Source organism: Numenius arquata, chromosome 7, assembly GCF_964106895.1.
Source record: "Numenius arquata chromosome 7, bNumArq3.hap1.1, whole genome shotgun sequence".
In the NCBI taxonomy this organism is placed as follows: domain Eukaryota; kingdom Metazoa; phylum Chordata; class Aves; order Charadriiformes; family Scolopacidae; genus Numenius; species Numenius arquata.
The window spans coordinates 32,198,116-32,218,302 of NC_133582.1; the positions used below are offsets into that span (position 1 = coordinate 32,198,116).

Here is a 20,187-nt window from a genome sequence, read left to right on the forward strand (position 1 = left end):
TTGAGGTAGTTCCAAATCTGTGTCAGCAGGATGACTATTAAATATTCGAACATTACACAGCTGAAATTCCAGGAATGTCTTTAAGAATAGCAAAATTTTAAAATACCTGACATGCCAAACGGTAGATAGTCTTTTTGTATCAATAATTTTGTATCAATAATAAAGGTATTATTGTCTGAGCTACATTTGCCTATCAGATCTTATCACTAGTAAATGTATACCATTCGTGTACAGATTACATAGTGTATATCTGTGAATGTTAATCCCCTAGAACCGATTTAAATATTAATTGTATGCTAATTTAGAGGACTTTTTTTCTGTTATTATTGTTCTGACTAGGAAAGGAATTTGGTTAAGTAATAGTGAGTCAATTAGTCATGAGTGCATTCATCTGCTTCATTAGCTTTCCCCATCCATTCTCCCTCTATCGTTTTCCCTCCCCTCCCATCTATCTGCATCCGCCCGCATCCACCTGCATTCCTTACCAATACGTCCTCTGCAACAGTGAACTTCTTGCCAAAATTTGATCATCTTGCCTTTATAATATAACACTTTGGCTGACTATCAATTCTGTATAAAACTTTTGTTGTTTTTTTTTTGACTTAGCATCCTTTAAGCAGTTTCAGGTTTACATAAAAAATGAGACAAATGCAATTTTATGTATTTCTTGTACAAGATGGGGAAAGGAGATGGATGTTTTTATCTCAGTATATTAGGTCTGGCTCTAAATTGGATTGAATCATGTAAAAGAGTAGCTTGATAAAATCAGCATTTTTTTAGGTGGCTTGTATAGCCAGAGTATAAGCGATAGTATAGCTTATAACATAGCCAGAGTTAAAGTTATAGTTAAAAATCATCGTCCTTTCTCTGTCCTTAAATTCTGCTTTTGGTTTCTCAATCCCAAAACAAAATGTTGGGTTTTTTTTTCATATAATAGTGGCTGATAATTGAAGTCTCCAGCAAGGTTTAGAATGTTCTGCCAAAACAATTGTGCTATTCCACTGTCTTCCTGAAAACATAAGCTCTCCAACAAATGAAAATAAAATAGAGAAAAATGAATGATTTGGGAGAGTCTTGAACACAAAAGCTGTCTTCTGACAATTTTTATGTCAAACAGTTTGTTTTTCTGCTGCTCACCTGTCTCTGAGCATTTTCCAGGAATATCTGGACTCTCCCATTCTGATACAAGTGTTCTGAAGCTTCTGGAAAAGATGTACATTTATTTTTTAGTTCGAAGTAGGAGACTAATTAACTGTTTCAGCAGAAAGTGCTTATCAATCAACATAACGGTGTGATCTGTGTCATAGCACTGCCGTATTCACGTGCTATTTTGGGTGGACACTAGAGCAGCTGCAAGTAGAAAAAGAAGAGTCCGTGTTTGCATCGACTCCCAAGTGTAATAGGAAGCCACATGTCACACACAGAGCATGGAGAGCGTGGAGGGAATTACCCTGACTGGCAGAATTTTCAGTGATTTGGGCTAAATCTGAGTATACGGTTTAATTAGAGCATCTTTTTTTTTTTTTTACCTTTTTTTTTCACCTTTTTTTTTTTTTCATTAGTAGCAATACAACGTTAAATAAATGCTTCTATAGCAATTAAAATATTTAACTCAACAGCCATCACATTTTTCGATGCATTTTGCAAACGGTCTGTGTATTTGAATCTGCCATATCTTCAGCTGAACCAGGAAGAGTTCCCTTTGTGTTGTGATAACAATGTACTATCCCCAAACGCAATGGCTGTTCTACCTTCAGCAAGACAGAGCAAACGGGACAAATAAAAACCTGAAAAGTGATACAATAATAACAAGGCTATAATTTAGAAGAGTAGTAGGATTTCCCCCAGATTTTGTGAAAAACAAGCACAGGACTGCTGCTAGCGTGCCTTCTGGAACCTAAACATCACTATTCTTAATTCCTCACTGCTTCCTCCAGCACTTCCAGCATTTTACTAGCCCACAGGTAAAACTTGGGGCCCATAAATTTAAACACGCACCTGCTAAAAATGAGGGTGCTGCTGTGTTAACAGTCAGTGTGCAAATGACCAATTAGACTTCATGCATATGCCTCAGTGAGAAATCTGGTTAGTTTGCATGCCCATTATCTCGTCCATTGTATGAGTGGATTTCTCAAAATTGCCTCTTCTACATGAGTTTGCCTAGAACTCCTGTGATACTGGCCCAGCTTTCTACCTTTCTTAATGCTTCAATTTTTGCATCAGAATTTCTCCTATTACTTTTTTTTTTTTTAATATAAAATCAGTGCATTAGAAGTTGCATATTTACTTCCTTGTGCATTGTCCAAAAAAAAAAAAAATCCACTGACCTTTATTTTTGCAGCCCTAACTATACATTCTAGTACCACTTAGAGCTTCTGAAATAGATGATGTGCCAGTTCATGTGAACATAACCTAGACTGTACAGGGATTTTTGTCAAGGAGTTTGCTCTCCCATTTAAAAGAGCATAGTTGAGCCCTAAAGGACTGAGGTATTTTCTTTATCTCCGTACCTGCCTTGTTCCAATAGGATCTGAAGGCTCATCATTTCCACGTGGTACTTCTGAACCCCAACTTTGACGTTCCGTGATGAGCTGCTGAAATAAACCTGTGATCTTCAGTTAGGTGATGTCAAAAGCAAATAAATAGACCATAAAAGAAGGATGACGGGGCGGGGGGGGAAGAAGTCTTTACAATAAGATGCCACTGTATTGTTTATAATTAAATAAACAATTTACTCCTTGACTTTCCCTGCTGAGGAGTAATAATCTAAGGAATTAATTTTATCAATATTGTTGAGTTTACTCAACTCAACTCTGGCTGCTTCCCTTCCTCTTGGTCTCCTTCTCCAATTCTTTGGAATGCTTTTAAGTTTTGCCACAAAATCATGAAGTCAATCCTATGAAATGATGCCATCGGTTCAGGTTTGGTTTTACAATATAAGGTAGTAAAAATTGACATCTAGCCAAAACATTTGATTTCCAACATTTTTAGTTTTACATTTGCATTGTGATGTAATTAAACACATGCCAAGACTGAATTATTTTATTGCATAAAAGCCAAGCGCTAGCTGTGAATCATATCTGTTACCTGCTAATGAAAAAGATGTATATATTCTTTCCTAAATTACTTTGATTTGATTTAACTTGACTTGTGTTGCAATTTACAGACATATATGAGTGGTTTTTATGTTACCATCGTTGACATACTCAGGGCTGGATTCTGAGTAGAGATACACAGCAGCATTTGCTGACATGGCTTGTTATATCAGCTACAATGCCTATAAGCAAACTGATTTAGCAAGATACGTGGTGACAGAGAGTAGCACATCTGATACCAAAATCGAGACATACGTGAGAACCTCATAGCCATCACCAGTTGCTAAGAGGAACACTGCCCTCATCTTAAATTCTTTTGGTTGCTTTTGATCGCCGCTATTAATGCGTTGTGTGGTTTTAGAGATTTGGAGCTAGAAGTACAAATGCATTGATTATTGTGAAACAGTAACATGTAACAACAATAACTCCATCAGTAATAAGGCATGCAACAGAGTAATTACAGTAGGGTGGCTAAGAAAGCAATCTGGAATGAAGAGGTGGGGAAAAACCCTGGGAACCTGCTTGAACAAGAAATGCTTTGCAATTCTCTTCTCCTTTTGCATATTCCTTTGTTGGTTGGGCTCCATAAGGGAAAACAGTTTCCAGCAATATTTTTTACAGGCATATTTTCCTTCTCTTCCAATTTTAATCAGATAGAAGCAAATCCTGCCTTTACTCTGCAGGTATCTTTTTAGGTAGAAGGGCTGATAAGCAGCTGAGCTGCATGAACGAGAAGTCAAGGGCTAAGACTTCCGAGGATAAAGGAATTCACTGAAGTACATGCTTAAGTTCTACGAAAGTCCGTAAGTCGTGAGCCTGTAATTAAGTCCTTTGCTTAAGAAAAAGGAACTCAAATACATATTGGAGAGCTGTCCTGTTGGGGAAGGGAAAGGCTAAGTCTTCCCCTAAGTATCCTGTTCCTTCTTATGTCTTTCTTGCTCATTGGAGAACCATTTTTGTACACAATTCCTTCTATCAGAGTGTTCACTTTCAACTCCTCGTTAACACAGAAATTAAGCGGCCCTTCCTTCCCAACATGTAGAGTGACCAGATGCCCAAACGTGTTACTCAGACTATGCTCAAGCACAAAGGCTGTGCCCACTCTTCAAATAGGTATGAAGTCACGCTTTCAGATTTTGTTTAGGAACACCTTGAGACTGTTGAAGCTGTAGAGATGACTCTTCTGTCTCTATTTTTCACATCACAGTACTTCAGACTGAAAAATGTGTCATATGTTTCATTATTGTGAGCTTTTTTCCCTAATATAAGACATGGAAATGATGTTATTTTTTACCTACTTTCTGTCATTCTGGCATACTGTTGGCATAGAGAGAGATCTATGCAATGTTGAAAATACATAGCATTGGTTTCATGACGAGTTTCGTAGCTGTAAAGCAAAGCACACCCATTAGCACAACACTTTACGTTGATATAAATGCCTTGTCATTATACACCGGAACGGTTTTCATAGATGTCGGGTCTAGCTCTGTAACAGCTGTGATTTATGTCATTACCAGGAGATGAACAGAGACTGAAAGAGTCACAGAGTGGTTTAGGTTGGAAGGGACCCTGAAGATCTAGTTCCAACCCCCCTGCCATGGGCAGGGACACCTCCCACCAGACCAGGTTGCTCCAAGCCCCCTCCAACCTGGCCTTGAACCCCTCCAGGGATGGGGCAGCCACAACTTCCCTACACCCTGAAACATTTAAGAGTGAAAGATTCCCAACTTTATTTGTTGCTCTCAAGCCAAGAGTTTGCCAGCATATCTCTGTACAGCAAATTGGATGGACATCATTGATGTCTGCAGTGACAAGCGTGTGGTTTCCTTCAGTAACACGGACCATCTATATAGATGGTCTACTTTTTTTCCCGTTGTTTTGCCTCTCCTCTTTCCCTGGATGGGTGGTGTACATCCCTGCTCTGGCAGGGAAAGGCAGAGGCTACAAACGGGCTTCTGGCTCACTCTAGGCTGTTCTCCCAGGTTTACTCAGGATGCTCTTCTCACTCCCTGCACGGAAAGGACACCTGGGAGTGACCTACCATTACAGTAGCGTTTTCTGAGAGAAGAGTGAAGCTCCCAGACAAAGGGCTTGTGGAAAACACAAGTTGGAGAATCTATTTATGTGACTGCACCGCACCAGCTCTCTTGTTGGCATATAACACTGAAGGATTTGGGGTGTTTTACTCTTCTCTGGCAGCCACTCAATAATTTCGAACTGATCTTTCCAGAGTAATTATGTAATTTTGCTTGATCATTGCTTGCAACGGAGTTTGTCAACTTCTGGGCTTCAACCCGCACTTTTTCAACTAGGTTCTTCAGACAATTATAGCTAACCACAGCCAAACCTTGCTGGGCTTAACATGATCAAGTTGGAAATAAATTGTGATTTTATCTAATCTGACTTCAATATAAGGATAAATGGAAGTTTTGAAAGATTGTAACAAAAGGTGCAGGAGTGTAACTGTGTCTAACATTTTTACTAGGACAAAACCTTAAAGGACATCTGTCAATGACAGGGAATATTGAAACATTGACTACATATATTTATCAAATGAATGCATGATTAGGCTTTGGCTGGATAGGAAACGATCATTTGTTCTTAACAAATTCATTTCACATCACAGGTATTTTTTTGTTGCTATTTCAGACGTCACTAGAATTAGTTTTCAGACTACTGGGAATTGACAGGAAGATAGATTGGAAAAAATGTTGCTTAAAGATATTAGTCAGGGCAAGAAGGTAATTTATTTAAATATGGTTGTCCTGTTCTCTGCTACAGAGAGCACGGAGCTACAGTAATATAGCAAAATATGTATAACTGAGAATTTTCATACCTAAATTATTGGGAACAGAGCACTGCACAAGAGGCAAGCTCAATTAGATCACGGCATTCCTGTCCCCAGTACTTCTTATTTATTATACAATCCAGTAGGTCTCACTGCAAGGAAGTTTAGGTACCAGTGTGTTGTACTAAAAAGTGGGTCGCAATCATCTTTGTCTCACAGCTCTAGCATAAAACAAACAGGGAATTTTATGCCAAGTTCTACTAGAAGAGCAAGTATTTCTCTAGCAGGGAGTTTTTTAAAAGCACAGAGATGTCTTTAAGATTCTGCTGCTGGGTAGAAGTAAGAGCTGCGGTCCCAGATTTTTGCCCTTTGGTGAGCCCTCGGTACATCTCTGCAACGGGCTTTTCCCCGAGGATTCCTTTGGCAGAAAAGATGGCTCAGCGAGTTTAGGGCTGGTGTAGCCTCTGCTGAACCGATAACGAGGTTTATTTTTTTTTTACTGATTAGAGGAAGGTGAACCTGGCTGCCAGAAAGAGTCCTCCAGAGCTCGCCTGAAACTTCTCTAACTGCTGTTTCATGATTAAATTATGAAAAAAGAAATGGTTTTCATGACTCCTCCTGCTGAGCATTCTCTTTCTCATACAAGATATGGCATCAGGAGCTGATAACTACTGTGACCTAGCCTTCAAGATTATACATATTATTTAATCGAGATTAATTAGGCAGAAATATGCAGTTAACTCTGAAATAAGCCTCTGACTATTCTGTCTAATGGTTTAAATTCCTGTTTTTAAGAGAGACTTCTACAACCTTATGCCACGGAGTGTATGAATTTATGAGGAGTCCACAGCTGTCACTGTGGTAGGACACTGTTATTTAAATTAAACAATAGACGAATGATCAAAAATAAATGGATAGCAAAAAGGTGCTGGTTGTAATCTGTGATAATAATATAAAATTACATGAAGCCCAACTTTATGTGTTTTTTCATGCAGGCTATGCAGTTATTTTATACAGAAGTCGTCAGGTCCGTGGATGACAGGGTGATCAATGTCATCCCTTTACTCATTCAGGACAGAATTTTGATCTCCATTTTTAACAAACTAATGCCGTACATTTTCTGCAACACTCGGACACTCAGTGCGCGTCTTCTCCAAGGGTTCAGCAGCTGTAATTCTTGTACCAGTGTCCTATTACACCTCTGCCTTTCACTGAAAAAGCTTTCAGAGTCATTATGAGACATCTTCACGTCAACGATAAGTCTCCTTTGTAATTTTGAAAATTAGATTACGACGTAATGGACAGCTGCTAATACGTACCTTGGAACATTTCACTTTATTAACGATTCTCGATGTCTTGTTTTCTCACTGTTTGGATTTAGCTCCTCTTTCACTCGGGTATATTGGTGTCCCTGAGCCTTTCTGGGCCACAGCTGGAGAAAGTGGTGATTGACAGGACCCTGGTGGGGAAGCTCATCTCCGACACCATCAGTGATGGTAATTACACCCACGTGCAAATCAATTGCCTGCATTAACAATAGAGCAGAGAAACAGTATGTCAACAGGTAGACTAATTATTGCCACTGGGGACTTGCAAACACAACAAGTAATTGCATGTAAAGCCATAGTTACAACCCTCAGGACTGAGAACACTTTAAGAATAATATTTAACATCAAAGTTTTCAGGCTTGTCAAGTACTGAATGGGTTTCTAAAATCCAGTTTCTTGCACGTTTTAATCACTGAGAAGATGCCATTTGAGCTTGTCATGTTTATTTCGTTAGTGGGAAAATGGGAGAGAACTAAACACTAGCCAACTGATTAATTACATGGGATAGTTATAATTAAAATATTTACTTATTAGAAAAGGCTGGATAACATCAATTACATAGAAGTGTTCTGATTTAGTTTCTAGATTTCCAAAATCTCACTATTCTTATTAACTGGTGACTGCTAAAAATGAAGTTTTAGTTTAATGAAAAATAAAACTTATGAAAATGTACCAGTTTTCAGCAGCTTTGTGGTACAACTGTAGCTTTATCAGGGTGGCTCTGCAGAGCTCCACTGAGAACCCAACCAGGTGGCAGTGTCTTGGCACCTGCATGGTCCAAAATATGGAATTTCGGTGCGAGCCACGTTACTCGTGCAGTGTCTTCCAAATTCTTAAAAGTAGACCTAAATTATGTCCTTTTAATAAAATTATATGCTAGATTTAGCTTTGATCTTTAATGATTCGTTTTCTTCCATACCCAGGCATCTATTGAATATTGGCCTGGTTATCTAAGAAAGCTGCAATGCTGTGTCCATCTCATCCTTTCTTATCAGAATATTGTGGTTTAATCTTGAAAAATAGCATTAATATAACTGTGTTAGTAGAATCTTTAGGATCAAAAAAAAATTAACCCTAACCTTTTTTAATCAACTGATTACATGGAGAGTGTAAAACACATTTAATGTCTTGACTCCTTTTTTTCACTCTTCACTTAAGTTACCAGATTTCTAATTCTGCCTCAGATTTTTCTGCCCTCTGTTTCCAGAGGGAGGATTTCATACTTTCAGGTGACAAAAAGCAGGAAAGAATGGAAGCTAAGGTTATACCCAAATTGAAGTTGTTTGTAGAACTTATTTAGAATACTCTGTCTTTAAAAAAAAATCATAAATAATAAATATATACTTAAATCATACATATGTTTCCTTACATTGGCTTAAAATGTCATAGAAATACAAATATTTTTTAAAAATACTGCTAACTAAAAAAGCTTACAACTAAAGCAATAATAAAGCATGCATGAGCAAAACCCGCAATATCTGTTACTGCAACACGTTGGGGTTTTTTTATGAACAACAAAAGAAGATACTTTTATTACCCACACAAATAGTGTTCAAAATACAAACTTTTATACTGAACTATCTGTATGTGAGAACCACAACATAATGTTGTCCTAGAATAAATTCACTTTAATCCAACATAATTTCCAAATCTGGGTTGGAATTAGGGTTGTGATTATAAAGTTGGCTGAAAGAAATATGATATTCAGTACAAGAAGTCTCTGTAAAAGGAATGGTTCTTATTTAACAATTGTGTATATGTAGAATTGGATGAGATTACAATCTGTCAAATTTACTTACGAAATGTTGTCATTCTAGCTCAGAGTAGCATGTCCTCTTAATGTTTGGGATAAGGCTCAGATTGTGTGCACAAAATACAGAATTAAGATCACATTTATAATCCTCTTGCCTCTAATAAAGTCCCGATTTTTATTATTTATAGGCAAAATTTAATTTTTAGATTTAGTTAGAAATGATAGGAAAATTACTTTCCTAGAAGAAAATAGTAGTTCCTATTTTCTAAATTGTTTTGTGGCCCTGAGGTTTTTATTATTTATAGGCAAAATTTAATTTTTAGATTTAGTTAGAAATGATAGGAAAATTACTTTCCTAGAAGAAAATAGTAGTTCCTATTTTCTAAATTGTTTTGTGGCACTTGAGGTCGTCCTGCCCCAGACGACCACGGCTACTGAGAATGAAGGGACTGCTGATTCGTTCCTGCTTTCTGTCCTTCAGCCAAAACGAATTTCAGAAGCAACTGAGGTGTGCCGTAGCTCATCTTTAATTTAAACCACTTCTGTGAGGGTATCAAAATATTTTAACTGCGTACATATTGAGGATACTACATTCTGTGGCTTTGAATTTTCCCACACGTTCAGGATCTCAGCTATAGCTTCTAACTCACCTTGTCAAATATTTTATCACCATTTATTCCACACACACCCTCCCCCCCCCCAAAAAAAGCTAATGTTATATTTCAAAGGCAATTATTTGACTTTAAACTTTACCCTTTAGCATTTGCATACCAGATACTTCAGAGCCGTGCCAGCACATGACTATTGGAAAGTGAAACTGGTTGTAAATCAGAGTAAATCAAAGCAAAGCTGAGTAGCTCGTTTTCACGGCTTATATGCAAGACAATACTGTCAATCTACCTAAGGATATAGAAAATACATGTAAGAATCTAGGATATTAGTCACAAGTGCTTTTTTTTTTTTTTTTCTTTCTTTTTCAGGGTTGTTTCCGCAGCGTTTTGTTTGTTTGGTTGGTTTTGAATCTGGTTCCACTTCCCTTGGCGTTTTCCTTTTAGCAGGGGTTCCCAAGTTTCCTTTCTGGAAACAGCTTGCTGCTGGCTTTGCTTTAAACCTGCTTCTCGTCAGCAAGTCTTTGGGGGTCCGGGACTAGTTACCCTGATGGCTGACTTCATTCCCAGACGTCTCTTTACATGCAGGCACCACTTGAATAACTGGATAACACTTGGGGAAAAGCCCTAGATGCTATTGTCTAATTAATTTTCATTGCCTAATGAGTTATTCACTTCTATATTGAACCAGTTGGGTTTAGCAACCCCTTAGGATCACAGCGGGGATTCCAAGGGAGTCTGTTCCATCTTGGTCACCTGTATTGTTTGGGTAGCCCCATGTGAAGCTTCCAACCAATTCCTGAGCCCTCTAGAGCAGAATCCCCTACGTAACGTCCTCCTCCGTGTCTGCAGCAGCACCTGGAACCTTAACATGTGAAAATACCAGATACAACCCGAGTAATAATTGGCATTTGTTGTCCTTAACATAAGCAATGCTGTATTCTGAAATACTGGTGGACGTTACCGTAACAAAACAAAAATTAAAATTGAAGGTTGAACCAAGATGAAAATGAGCGTGGAAAGGCATAAAACGTATGTTTGAACCTGGTGGTAACTTGGTGTGAGGTAATTTATTCAGGTTTGTGTAGTCAGAGTACTCCCTGGGCTTTATTTCTCATTTCCAGGAAGGTCCTGGCAGGATGACACGTTGATGTCTTTTAGGAGATTACATAGGCTTCAGTGTAATATTTAAGACACTGTCTTGAAAAAATTGCTTTCTGCAATGTCTCAGTGGAGGGTTCAGTAATGTGTTTTTTTACTAGAAACAGGTATTACAGCGGTGACAATTTTTATTTGGTTTTTTTTCAGCTGTTCTTACAGACAATTTCATCATCTTGTCATTTGAGGACCGTAACCAACTCTGCTTCATTCAGTTTACAAAGAAGATGGATTCTCCTGATGTAAACAAAAGACTGGAAAAACTCTCCTGTTTGGACTTCAAGGTATAGCTGTCCCCAGCGACTGTAAATACTGCAGGAACTTTACACTGTGAATCCCTGCTGCTGGCTGATACCCTATAGCATCCCTGCTGCTGGCTGATACCCTATAGCAGTGCGAGTTGCAAACCTTTCTATAACTCATCAGAACAGCTCAAATTCTAAAAATGGCAGTCACTGACGAGTCAAAAAAAAAAAAAAAAAAAAAAAAAAAAGACATGGCGTTCTGAGTTAATGAATTAAAATATTGTGTCAAGAGGGATCCAATTCTCTACTGTATTTAGGTTAGGGGCTCAGACACACAGCTGAGTTTCCCCCGCTCGGCAGATTGCCTGGTGTCCGATGAGCAGCGGTAACGGACCCTTTGCCCATTCTCAGCATCTAACAAGCATGAAGCGAAATCCGTAATGGTAAACCTCAGTGTAAAAGATCTGAGCTAATGTGTTTTACCTCTTGTTTGCTGTGGGCTAAAAATGCACGTGTGGTTGGGGACTATGGCTCAGCCGATATACACAAACTCGTGAAGTTATGATTATTCAGTCGGCTGTCTGAGCTCCAAGACTGTTGGAATTCTTTGCAGAAATCTTAATTTTCCCTCTAGTTAACAGTAATGGGATTGTTGGGAGAGTCGGTTTGACAATTAAGCCACCGAGCCAAGACTCAAGGTACAGAAGCTGAGTTTCCTGCTGCTGACAAGCTCTGGATGTGACCTTAGGCAGGTGACTTGGTGTCTTTGTGTCTCAACTCACTATGTACAAGGTGAAGATGAAAATACTCCTTTTTTCCAGCCCTGTAGGTATGGCGGTAGCTGAAAGGTAGTCTTGAGGAGGCTGAACTGGCTTTAAACCAGCTGGTTTGGATGCCAGCAGAAACCAGATGGTCTCAACCTGAATTCCACCCTGTCTTTGGTGGACTGGGCTGCCTAGACGCTAACTTCTTTCCACCGCCAGTTGTTTGACATCAGAGCAACGGCTGACCTTAGGTGGAAGTGCCTGATGCAACAACAGGATGAAGAAGTTAATCAGCCAAAGGCAATTAACTTTGAGCAGGCAGAGTAGGAAGGGGGCTGCGTATGATTCGCTGCAAGAATGAAGCAGAGACAAGCCCCTGCCCAAGAAAGGTAGAAAGATGTAGTAAGCAAAAGAGAGGGTTTTCTATTTATTGCAGACTGGATAAATATTAAGAAAAACAATCTTCTACTAGCAAATATTTTCCCCTTGACAACCCCTCAGTAATTTGCTTCTTCACATAAGGGAGTTTGCATCTGCGAGGCAAGGTTTCTAAGGATGTGTTTAATTTAAGTTTTGCCATATTACGTTTTAACTTGCTTGGTAGAAATACTTTCTGCTAGGATGAATATCTAATACATTTTCCAGGCTGTTTCAGTTCAGGGCCTCTTTTCAGCAATGACTTGTGTTTGCGAGATTGATCCAACCTCTATAACGTGGATTTGAGACAGTTCACTGTTCACCAGGAACTGAGCTGATACGTAGTTTACTTGAAAATTATGTGGGCTCATGCCCGGCCCACAGTGTTTGTTAAGGTTGTGCTTTAGAAGTCAGGGTCGTGTGTGGTACGGGGTGTCTTTTTTAATAGTTCTAAACTTCAACGAAGAAGCTGTGGTCAGCTGAAGACTGCCTTCGTCGTTTAATCGTGAGGGCCACAGCTTACTTAATTTATGTTTAGAAAATATATTTTCATTCTGGGTATTGCTGGGCACATTTTGGATCTCATGGCTATGGCATCACTTTCCTTGGGAGAGAAAGAAAGCTTAATCCATAGAAAACTCTCTCTGCCCCAGGAAACCAGGAATATCTGCTGTACTCCTTAATAGGGTAGTTATGTTCAGTTCTTTGCTGACACAGCTGAGCTTCTAGAAACGCCTCCATGTTCAACGTTAACTTTGCTTTCTCTTGAAATCAGTGGGAATCACTATGGATTATTTCTTTGCCAGCCAAAAAAAGGCATTTGCATTTTTTAATTGAATGTTCTTTTGTGTGAAGCTTGCTAGTTAGGCAGCTAAATATAATTTTTATTATCTTCAAAATTGCACCAGTGTGAGCCAGCAGAAAGCATTATTCACTACTGCAATAATATTATGTCAGCTCTCTGCATTGAATTTAGAGTTCTTTATGGCTGCTTTTGGTCAAACTTACAAAAGCTAAAAGATCACAGAGAGAGTCAACACCAGTGTCGCTATCAGTAGTAACAAAAGAAACAAAAGATGGTCCTCAATTGCCAATATGCGAACTTGCAACAATACAAGCTTTAGAAAAAGCAGTTCTTTGGCGTTGATTTTTTTTTTTTTTCCCAAGAGAAATTGAATTCAAAGGTAGCCTGCACTGCTATAAAACTACCATGGGATTAAAATACGCAGTAAAGATTCAGAAAATTTGAGTGTAGCCTTCATCTCTGTCTCTGACATTGGCTGGAGCCTTGAGAAATATAGGTAGCATTTGGGTTTAAATTCCCATTTCTAAGACGAGGAAGACACTTGCTTCCTGGCATATGTAATGATACAATTAAAGTTCTGTCGTATTTACGTTGCAGTTTCTTTGGTGCCTGAACAGAAGCAACTTCACGTTGCTCACTGTCCAGCCTCACGGCGGGCAGAGTTGGCAGGGAGCGCCGGGCAGTACAGGACTGCCAGAGGGCTATTAATAAGAAGAACAAGTCCAACCATGCTTTCCTCCTTACAGTTTGATATTTATCCAAAAGTTGGGGTTTTTTTGACAAAATACGTACCTGAATGAAAGAATTACTTTCTCTATCCTCTTCCTTTCTAAATGATACCACTTTGGGTTTTATTGATACTTTGAAAGAAGAAAGGAAGACTCGTTGCGTGAATCGCTACGGTCTTGAAGACCAGCAAAATATAAACCCAGCTGTTATTGTTTGCCTTTTCTCGGTGGCATTAGTCCATATTTGAGAGTGCCATGTCTAATGCGAGATGTAAAGGTGTACAAGAGATTCGTGGCGGCTGTTGCTATGTGTGAAATTGTTATGAACAGTTAAGGCTGTAATACAGCACTAATTAATATCTGTCCAAGTATTTGTGTTTTTCCATCCTAATAAATGCGTTGCCACCAAATTAAATATTTATATATAGTTTTCTTTCAAGTATCAGGTACCTGTTAACTTTTATGTATGTTTTACCTTTACGCTTCTAAAGAGTATTTTGACAAGTAAAACACAGGATAGTCTGAAAATATTGACCTTTTGCAAGTTTTTCCCATCTGTGGTTTTTTTAATCCGTTTCAATTTACTGAAGGAGGAGACAGTACAAGGAGTTAAATGTTTACCGTGAGAGAACAACATTGGTAATTACTTTGATTTCAGTTCCCTTTGATGTGTATTCAGGGGATGAAGAGGTCAATAATATTATGACCATGCAAATAGAAAAGGGTCCTTTTTGACCATATAAAAAAACAGCAAAGGATTATTAAAGCATTAACCTTGATTTTAATGGCCTTGGTTGAGTGGTGAGATCACAATTTGGATGAGCCTGATTATTTACTAAATACAATACATAAATGCAACGGGTTCTTAACACCCATTGCACTCTGGCATTATCGCATTACTGCCATCCTTTGTTGCCTTGCAGACAGGAATATGAAAGCAATCTGTCATGTAGTGAGACTGGCTCCAGAAGCATTTCTCTGATAAGAAGACCCCCTGCCCTTTGCTAGTGTCTGGTCCAGTAGGCTTAGCCATGCGCTTAATCCCCAGAAAGTGGTTCGATTATTGCTGACCAGCAATGGCAAGATAGTTTTTTTTTCCCCTAGCTATCAACCTTCCATTAATTCCTTAAGCAGAAATGCGGTGCAATCTATATTTCCTTGGCATGTGTCACCCAGATGGTGCACTGCTCATGTTTTCAAATAACCATGCTCCAAAATAACGGAGTTTGAATAATAAATTCCGCAAATCCTTCCCGAGAAAGAGACACAATTCTCAAGAGCTGCATAAACTTTACGCATGATGCTGTAGCTCATCCACATTATGCAGAAAAGTATATATTCTCTTGCAAAGCGGATGCCTGTAGCTGGATTCCTTAATTTAGGGAGGAAAAAGGAAGATATATGTTTGCTCAAACGCTGTAGAATATGTTTAATATTTGATTACGTCTTAAACACTAGCCTTAGCTCCCTGGTCAGCTTTGCAGAACTTGTCATTTAATATGGCTAAGCTTAAATCCTGTGTGTAGGTCGATGCTGTCAAGCAACCATGACTGTACATTTTGGTATTGATTGGAGTCATTGCAGTAAATTCCTTCTTAACTCACATTCCTTTCCTTTCCAATCCCCTCCCCACAGATAAAAGTGTGAGCGTGTCTTTTTGTCTGTCTGAGGAGGTATTTTTTTACCTTTACAGACAGCCTATATGAAGATATATGTAGGCAGTGCCCTGTGTATATATATATATACACATTCTCTTTCACGTGTCCAAAAGTAAACGCTCCCGATTGCTCCTTCCTGTGCTGTTTTATCACCTCAAACATTTCCTGTGTTTTTTTTTCTTTTTCCTTCCATCAGATTTCTTACGTTGATATACCCGGACCAGAAGGCAGGAGGATGAAACGTCACCTGGCAATCAACTGTGTGCGAGATACGGTCCTTTGCTGGTGGTCAGCACCCAGTGATGGAGCGTGGCCTTGGTCTCCTATCTCCTGCGAGAGGGACAGAGCCAACCTAGTGCTATTAGGCTGTGCACGTGGCAAACTGGAGGTACAGTGCTTCTTACGTGATTGTTTGGATTCGCTAAAGAAATAACTGCTCAACCGAAACGCGTCTTCAGGTAGATGCGAGGAACAGATGTGATAAAAACATAAGAAAGGAAGACCAGCCTTTCTAATCTCAAAACCAGAGATTCGTTATTTAATGAAGAAGCCGCCTCATTCAGTGTGTTTACTATTTTCCCATCAAAACTAGCAGTCTGAGAGGTGCAGCAAGTAAGGTCTTTCTAATGGAATAGCTTTGGAGCTGCTAACACTGCAAGGAAAAGCGTCACAGCACCACGAGCAAACTCTGATCTGAGTTGGAGACTGCGGCCGTTGCATGCTCGGCTCATGCAGTCGTGTTACGTTGACTGCAGTGGTGACTGAGAGGCATTTTTCATCTGTCTTAAGTGGTTATAAAATTGTATTGTTATAAAATTATTATTATAAAATTATTATTACAAAATTATTATTATAAAATTTTAGCCACGCCCAGACGCTGCTTAAATTGTTGCTCTGGGTATTGATCAAAGCGGGGACCAATTTTTTTTCTTAAAGAAAAGTCAAAATCCCCCATCTACAGGTAGGAATGTAAGCTACGAGTCAGAACATGGCTATGAGCTCACCTGCTCCCTGACACTTGCTCAGCTTACCTTTCCGGGCACATCTTTCCATTTTCATCTCTTTCATTTTTACTTCATCTACTTAAGAATACCTGAATCCGGTTTCTTACGTTAGGTAAACACTTAAAAACAAAGCTATCTGGGCATACTCTGAAAAGAACAGGAGCCCGAATTTAAAATGTAAAAGCTCTTCTGGACTAGCATCTTGTATAGATGCTCCTGTGTTTGAGGTTTTATTTTCAGTTTAGCTGAAGCCACTGCTAATATGGGCTGAAAAGGCACGGACTGTGGGAGAAGAGCACAAACTGGAGGATCAGCTGTGGAATAGCTGTTCTGGAGTAGCTATTACAGACTATTTCCCTGTAGGGAAAAACCCTAAGTAACATTTTAAGAATAAGCTGCTCTTATAAACAACATCCTGTTCTCTTTAATTAGGGAAGATGTAAATGTTTTAATGTCTTGGAATTATTACTTTGATAACTAATAGTAATTTCAGTGAGGTTTTTTTTCCCTTGGGATTTTCTATAAATTGAAAGCAAAAGAAAAAAGGTAGTTGAGACAGGTTTTCTTTCTTACTTCAGCCATTACTGACTGCAGAATTTAAGTTTAAATTACCTCCAGTTCTGCCTCCTTTGCTTCTTTTCAGTCGACCTCCCTCCACTGGCAGTCATCTTTGACTCGTCTCTCTCCTCTGCCCGATACACACCTGCAGTTCTCCATTCCCCCTGCAGCGATGCCCAATCGCTTACAAAAATTACTCCAGTAGCTAAAACCTGCCTCTGCTCTCGGTAAGGTGGTGGGGGTTTGATTTTTTCAGCCTAGTCCCTGTGCCGGTTTGATATCATGAAACTTCATCCTACTAACGTTTCGGAGCTTGTTTCTTACCCTGATTTCCATACGTCCAGGTTGTGACAGCGACATTCCTGTGACTTCTGTTTCCTTCCCACGTCTTCTGGCGGGCTCCCTCGTGCCAACGTAGCCGTTTGCAATCTCTATTTTTTGAGGTGTTTTCTTAGAGACTCGCTTCTTTTAAGAAATTCGCAGAAACCACCCTGTCTGTTTATAAGCTTTCTCGGTTTCATGTTATATATCATGGGGACATTTCCCAATTACAGCGTGTCAATACACCTTGTTTTATCCTTTTTCTGGTTTAGACTCTAAATTGCTCAGGGCTGAGGCTGTCTAGTGTAGTCCCAAGCACATCACCGGTGCTTAACACAATAATGATAATAAGCATTCACTGAGCCTTTAGGCCTAAACTCATAATCCTTTTAATTTAGCCCATATTGTAATATAAATATAAGAAAATTATTTTTAAAAGCCGAACTGCCAGATTTAACTGTTCAGTTGCTTTCCCTTTTCTGATTCTTTGACCGTACCCATCTGTTTGAATTCTAACGTCTCTAGATGAAATTTCTTTTCCTGTATTTATCAATAAAATACCAAGCACTATGCCAGGGCTATGAAAAAATTAATCCTATGTAGATAACAAATTGTCTTGCTGATCTCCAGGCAGTTGTTCCGGGTGCTAATCCCCTGGATGCTCAGCAGGCTGCTGTGTAAGGCTCAGGACACTCTGCCTATAGGTTTCCCCTATATATCCATGACGAGTAACCTATGGTACTGGTTGTTGGGTTGGTTTTTTTTCTTGATTTCTCTAGCGCTCCTTATTAAATTCCCACGCATGGATTGGGGAATGTCGAAACCCAACAGCTCTAGAAGTAGCATCAACCCCAAATCTGCAATTTAATGAGGTACATTTTCCCCCTACAGGGTCTTGGAGGGGAACTTTAACTTAACACCTTTGATTTCTGAGGGTCATCTGATAGCTTAAAATGAGCAAAAATGTAGTTAGCATTTCTAGACAGCTTCTGAATTTCACTGAATTTCACTGAATTTTTTTTAGAGTTGGAAGGGACCGTATAGATTATCTAGTCCAACTCCCCTGCTGAAGCAGGATTGCTTAGAGAATGCTACTCAGGACTGCATCCAGGCGGGTCTTGAAAATCTCCAAAGAAGGGGACTCCACACCCTCCCTGGGCAGCCTGTTCCAGGGCTCTGGCACCCTCACCGTGAAGAAATTCTTCCTCATATTCGAGTGGAACCTGCTATGTTCCAACTTGTGCCCGTTGCCCCTCGTCCTCTCACTGGGAACCACTGAAAAGAGTCTGGCTGCCTCCTCCTTCAACCCACCCTTGAGATACTTATAAGCATTAATAAGGTCTCCCCTCAGCCTTCTCTTCTCCAGGCTAAAGAGTCCCAGCTCTCTCAGCCTTTCTTCATAAGGGAGATGCTCCAATCCCTTAATCATCTTTGTAGCCCTTCGCTGGACTCTTTCCAGTAGTTCCCTAAACGGTTACTCTCTAGTTCAGATACCACAAAAATGCAGGGCTTATTTGCCTCTCTTTGCCTCTACTCCTTTGCTATTTGTAGTGTTCTTTGGGCGTAGACCTGGAATAAAAACATAACATGCCATTGTTATGCATGAAAGTAAATCCATATTTATCGTATTTGATCAACAGTATGAATTTTCTCCCAGTACATGATTATTGTCCACAGAAAAAGAATGAGAAGCATGAACTGATTCAGTAAAATAGTACTACCAACATTTTCTTGAAAATAGCAGTATGGCTTGGATAACACAGCGTTGTTATCTAGAATTAAGAGAACAGTAGGAATTGCTGAATGTCTAGCCTGTGAAGAGCTGTTTCACATATTGGTTTTATGAAAAATTAAAAAAAAAAAAAAGAAAAAAAAAAAGTAAACCAAGCCTGGAATGTAACAATAGGATGAGGAGGAAGGGTTTTAGACTGGAAGAGGGGAGATTTAGACTAAATATTAGGAAGAAATTCTTTGCTGTGAGGGTGGTGAGAGCCTGGCCCAGGTTGCCCAGAGAAGCTGTGGCTGCCCCATCCCTGGAGGGGTTCAAGGCCAGGTTGGAGGGGGCTTTGATCAACCTGGTCTGGTGGGAGATGTCCCAGGGCACGGGGAGTGGAAGAAGATGATCTTTAAGGTCCCTTCCAACCCAAACCATTCTGTCATTCCATGATTCTGTGAAATGAATGGGTGCTGCCCATGGCCGTTCTGGAGAACCTTGGTGCTGACCTGCAAGAAAGGTCTGCCAGCGACTGACACTCCTATCATTGTGGCAGAGCAAAAGGAAATGGGGCACGTAGGGGATGCTACCTCCTTCCAGGAAGAATTTTCTGAGTGAGATTTGCTGGCCACCAGAAGAGTGCTTATTAGGGACAGGAATAGTTCTGGGACAAGGCAACTCAACCCCTCGTCACGATGCTCTCCTGTAATTGCGCGTCCTGCGGTGGGGGCATTCCTGGTGCACATACAGAGTTTGGGGAATTGTGTACTTAAGCAGCTTTTCAACTTAATGGAGGAAATATATCTTACATTTTAAATGCACTATAAATGTGATTGGAACTGTGTTCTGAGGCTTTATGTTTTAATATTTGCTACTATTAAGGCTAAAGGTAGACATTATTCCTCTAAAAACAGAAACTATTTTTTCCTTGCGAATCTTGACTTGTTTTACTCTTTTTTTTTTTCTTTTTTTTTTTCCCCTGAATTTTACTACGTTTACTACGTTTCCTGAATTTTCCTGAAGTTTACTACGTTAAATGCTACAGGGTTTGGTGAGGAATCCTCCCCTGAAGAAAGAAAAGCACTCTTCTGTTTTACAGATGACTTTGCTTCAGTGTGCAATATGCGTTTACGTGTGACATAACCCATGTTGCTGCAGGACTATTTGCCTGTTGAACCCTTGTCTGCGTTCTTGCGGGTGCTGGTTTCCCCTGGTAAACTCATCCCTTCTCCGATGTATTTAT

The 20,187-nt window shown here is 39.6% G+C and overlaps 1 protein-coding gene across 1 annotated transcript in view; it reads left to right on the forward strand.

Moving 5' to 3' along the window:
- WDPCP (WD repeat containing planar cell polarity effector) overlaps nt 1-20,187 on the forward strand; it is a 162,979-nt gene that overhangs the window by 57,823 nt on the left and 84,969 nt on the right. The window contains exons 8-10 of the mRNA XM_074150725.1: nt 7,265-7,379; nt 10,881-11,014; nt 15,544-15,735. Coding sequence (XP_074006826.1) covers nt 7,265-7,379; nt 10,881-11,014; nt 15,544-15,735 — 441 coding nt within the window. The remainder of the gene's footprint in view (nt 1-7,264; nt 7,380-10,880; nt 11,015-15,543; nt 15,736-20,187) is intronic.